We start from the raw sequence: 4,139 nt of genomic DNA, 5'->3' as shown, positions 1-4,139 counted from the left end.
GGGCTACAGCAAATATCTGCTCAATACCACAAATTTGCTAGTCAGTTTGACTTTAACCACTTGAGTATGTCCTTTGGTGGCTTACGATATGTTCATCTCGGATCACGAGGAGTAGTTGGGGAGCATCATAGCAATTCTTGTTGAGAGCAATTCTTTGGAGTTTGAATAATTCACTTCTGGAAACATGAGTGTTTCGTTCAACATCCTTAAATAACCTTTAATAACTCTTATTCAAGGACCATTTCAGCGGGATGTGCTACTCAACACGAAGAAAATTCTAACTGCAGTCCAACTGCCATGTGGTGCGTCTTCGCTTTGCAGTGCTTCTCCCCTGTTCGTCGATTTTTCCAATGGCTGAAACGAAGGGACATCGTGCTTCCAAGAAATTCTGTTTTCTTCTCGGGAAAACGGCGGCCGAAAGAGCTGTCATGCTTGAAACAACTTACAAAGACGCTGCCATGAGCAAAACACAAGGTTGCGAATGGCTTTCACATTTTAGGAATGGTCAATTTTCACTTGAGGACCAACGTCGCTCAGGGCGACCGTCGACCTCCCGAACAAGTGAACACATCACGAAAATTCATGAATTGATCTTTGAGGACCGTCACCGAATAATTGGCGAACTTGTTGATATGACTGGTATGACCTCGAGCTCTTCCCAACGAATTTTGTTGATCGAATTTTTTTTATCAAAAACACGGATGATCAAAAACAGTTACGACTGTATGCATGTCATGGACTGAAAGAAAAGTTTGATGTTGATCTGGACCTTTTTTCGAAGGTCATCACTGGTGACCCGGAAATAATGCAGTAATCATGTCAGTGGAAGCAATCAGTGTCACCAGGCCCCCTAAGAGTGCGTCAAGTGAAGTCCATTGTCAAGACGATGTTGAGTTGTCTCATCGATGCGAATGGAAAGTTCACACAGTATGTGTTCCTCCAGGCCAAACTGTCAACAAGATATTTTACTTGGCAGTTCCCAAGCGTTTCCGAGACACAGCGAGACGAAAATACCCCAACCAATGGCAAAGTGGAGAGTGGTGGCTTCATTATGACAATGCACCTTTGCATACCCCCCTTGAGTGTGAGATAGATTTTGACCAAAAATGGCATGACTCTGTTCACTCACCTTAACTGTTCACCTGATCTTGCCCCCTGCAACTTTTTTTTAAGTCCTTAAAGTTAAAAGTTTTGAAGATGTGGAAGAGGTGAAAAAAACAATCGACGGAAGTGTTAAAAGGAATCACGTCGCAAGAGTTCTAGGACTGCTTCGAACAGGGGAAAACACGTCTGGACCGATGCATTACTCCAAATTGAGAATACTTTTAAGGCGGTGTAAAACTAAACGAATGAAATAATATTGCGAAATTCCGGTTTCTTTTGAGTACTGCCGTGTATAATATATAAATATATAAACATATAAAGAAATTAGCACACTAGAATTGTCTAACGTGTAAAGGCAATAAAATTAATTTCGTATTGCAACCATAATTGACACTTGTATATTTTAATAATATTTTCTTATTTATTGTTCAACATATCTATGATAGCGAATTTCGTAACAATGTAATATTTATTACAATATTACAAGTATTCATGTTAATAACTATGATAATAAATATTATTATTCAGATATTATCATTATAAACATCTATGCTCCTGTTTTTTATTAACAATAGCGAGTAAATCCAATACAATTAATGACAAAGATCATAAGTTTTTTCATTTACATCTTTTACAACTATAGGTTTACTTTATTATTTTCTTTTGTTTTTCATATTTTAATATATATTATTTTCTCTTCATAGATTTTCCTTTCCATTTTTTCAATTTCCTTTTCCTAATTTGTATTTATTATTGAGCATAAATACAACATATTGATTAATTATGATCCGCATAGACGGCAATAGTAAACTCACTAAATTATAAATTCAGCCGAATGTTATGAGCCGTATATATTCCTGTGTGTGTGTATTGTGTGTGTGAGTGTTTGTGCGTGCGTGCGTGTGTATGTGCATGTATGTATATGTATATATATATATTAAAATTAGATAAGGCCGGATTATGGGATTACCTTAGGCTTCACGTCCATAAAAGGTCTGGCTTTATGCCGTGTCACCAAATCCTAAAACCTATTGACAAAAGGTCTCTCGAGTGAGTGGCGTCTCTCGAATATGGACGAGGAAATGAGCTCCTTATTCAATGTCACCAAAGGGGATTATCTTCCCTTGGTTATCGATTGCTGATGTCAACAAAGGAGTTGTGTTCCTTTGGCAATCGATCGACGGTGGCCATGGTATCTTGTGGGTTCCAATAGGCTAGCAGGAATTTCCTGAAACGCAAGCACGGTCCGAAGACCTCCCTTCTGTTGTTCAGGATATTCCCTGGGTCGAGGGAGTCCTTTAGGATTCTCGCCTGTTACGCCATGCATAATTTACAGCGGTTTGTCTCGATAATGTAGGGGCCTGGATTCTCTAGGATTTTCCATGATACTGGAATGTATGGTATGCTGTCGTCTATTAGCTGCCGTAAGTTGCTGGCTAATGACGTGACGAACCTCCTTTCCAGTATGCTGAAGGAGGATCTGTGGTTGGAGAGGCGTTGTTTGAATGAATTCCCCGAACAGGCGAGGTATCTATATGGCCGGGTATTGGCGGTGGTATGTCTGTCAGAGTTGGCGTCGCTGCTGCCGCTGTTGTCGGGAGTGGGGCTGTTGTGTTGATGGTTTTGGTGCTAGTAAAGTGTTTATCTATTAACTTAAGGAATATCGTATATACAAACGTTTTTACGTTGAGAAGTGGGGACAAGCCAAATGATATTTCTCTTGTCCTTCCGTCTACGGATGCTGGAACCTGACATGTAGGAGATGCGGTTCCTAAATCCGCTAGCATTTAGGGCCCCGTTATAGTAGGAGGCTTTTGCACCGTTTTTCTACCTCAATACAGGTCATCAGCATGACTATTGTCCTACCTTATTTCCCGTAGCTAATAAACTAATACAAAAATATTAGAACTCATTTAAAAACAAAATAGTCTGCATAAATTAAACAAAAATGAGATAGAAAATTACTATTTTTATATCTCACAATGTGAGATATTCAGCAACAGTACTTTGTAGTAAAGATTGTTTGCCAATATAACATGGCAGTCCTGGTTTAGACGATGTCTCCTGGGGTTAAATTACAGCAACATTCGTCCTAAACCAGGACAGCCATGTTGTGTTGGCAAACAATCTTTACTACAAAATTGAGATAAGAGAAATAACTTAGTGTCAAGTGCCATATATGTGTAACATAAGGAATTACATGTATATGAAATAGCATACAACATCACGTCTGATTTATTAAAATTAATACCGATTCTAGTAAATGTTTTATTATTACCAAAGAGCAATTGGGAATAGTTTCATATTAGGAGAGATGATCTCCAGAATCAAGATTTTCTCAAAGTTGACATGCCATTGATAAGAACAAACTTATAGTCTAGGGGTAATAGGGCAGTCGGAAAAGGGCAGCCACAGTAGGCTCCTACATCACGTTGGTATTTTATATAACTCTGTCTTTCAATGCTGTTCGCATACGTGCCACAAGAGAGAGATGAAGAGAGATCAGCTGATTGACAGAATCATTGAGATATTGAGTATCAGTCCTTACTATATTTGTTCCTACTCTTTAAGTTCAAATCCAATTGAGGTCAACTTTGCCTTTCATTCATTCGTGGTTGATAAAATTAGTAACAGCTAAGGTTCGGTTGGTGGAGGGGCTAAATTCTCAAGCTGTTAGATGGGATACTTCGCGATATTTGTTCCGGTTATGAATTTCTGAGTTCAAAACAAACAAAAAAAAACTCTTGCAATTAATCACTGTGACACCAGTCAGAAGTTGCGATCAACAGCTAATGATAATAATTCAACGTATTTGTAGCTGTGGTGGAAGGAACAAACACGGAAACGAAGATATACTCACACTGATATGAACCCATAGACACTTACCTAAGGTGCCATGCAGAGGCAGAGAACCCAAGATCACTTGGCTAGGAAACAATCTTCTTAATCAAAGAGCAACATACATACGCGTTTCTCCCGCTCTCTTTCTCTTTTCTCTCTCTCTCTCTTTCTTTCTTTCTCTATCTCTCTCTCTA

The 4,139-nt window shown here is 38.8% G+C and overlaps 1 protein-coding gene across 1 annotated transcript; it reads left to right on the top strand.

Annotated features, from left to right (window-relative positions):
* The first annotated feature begins 350 nt into the window (after positions 1 to 350).
* On the top strand, positions 351 to 743 carry LOC128248678 (uncharacterized). The gene has a single exon (XM_052970334.1). The coding sequence runs from the start codon at positions 351 to 353 to the stop codon at positions 741 to 743; it is 393 nt and encodes a 130-aa protein (XP_052826294.1).
* Positions 744 to 4,139: the final 3,396 nt, after the last annotated feature.

This window comes from Octopus bimaculoides, chromosome 9, assembly GCF_001194135.2.
Source record: "Octopus bimaculoides isolate UCB-OBI-ISO-001 chromosome 9, ASM119413v2, whole genome shotgun sequence".
Taxonomy (NCBI): Eukaryota; Metazoa; Mollusca; class Cephalopoda; order Octopoda; family Octopodidae; genus Octopus; species Octopus bimaculoides.
The sequence above is the reverse complement of the archived record's forward strand: the minus strand, read 5'-3'. Positions and strand labels throughout refer to the sequence as shown.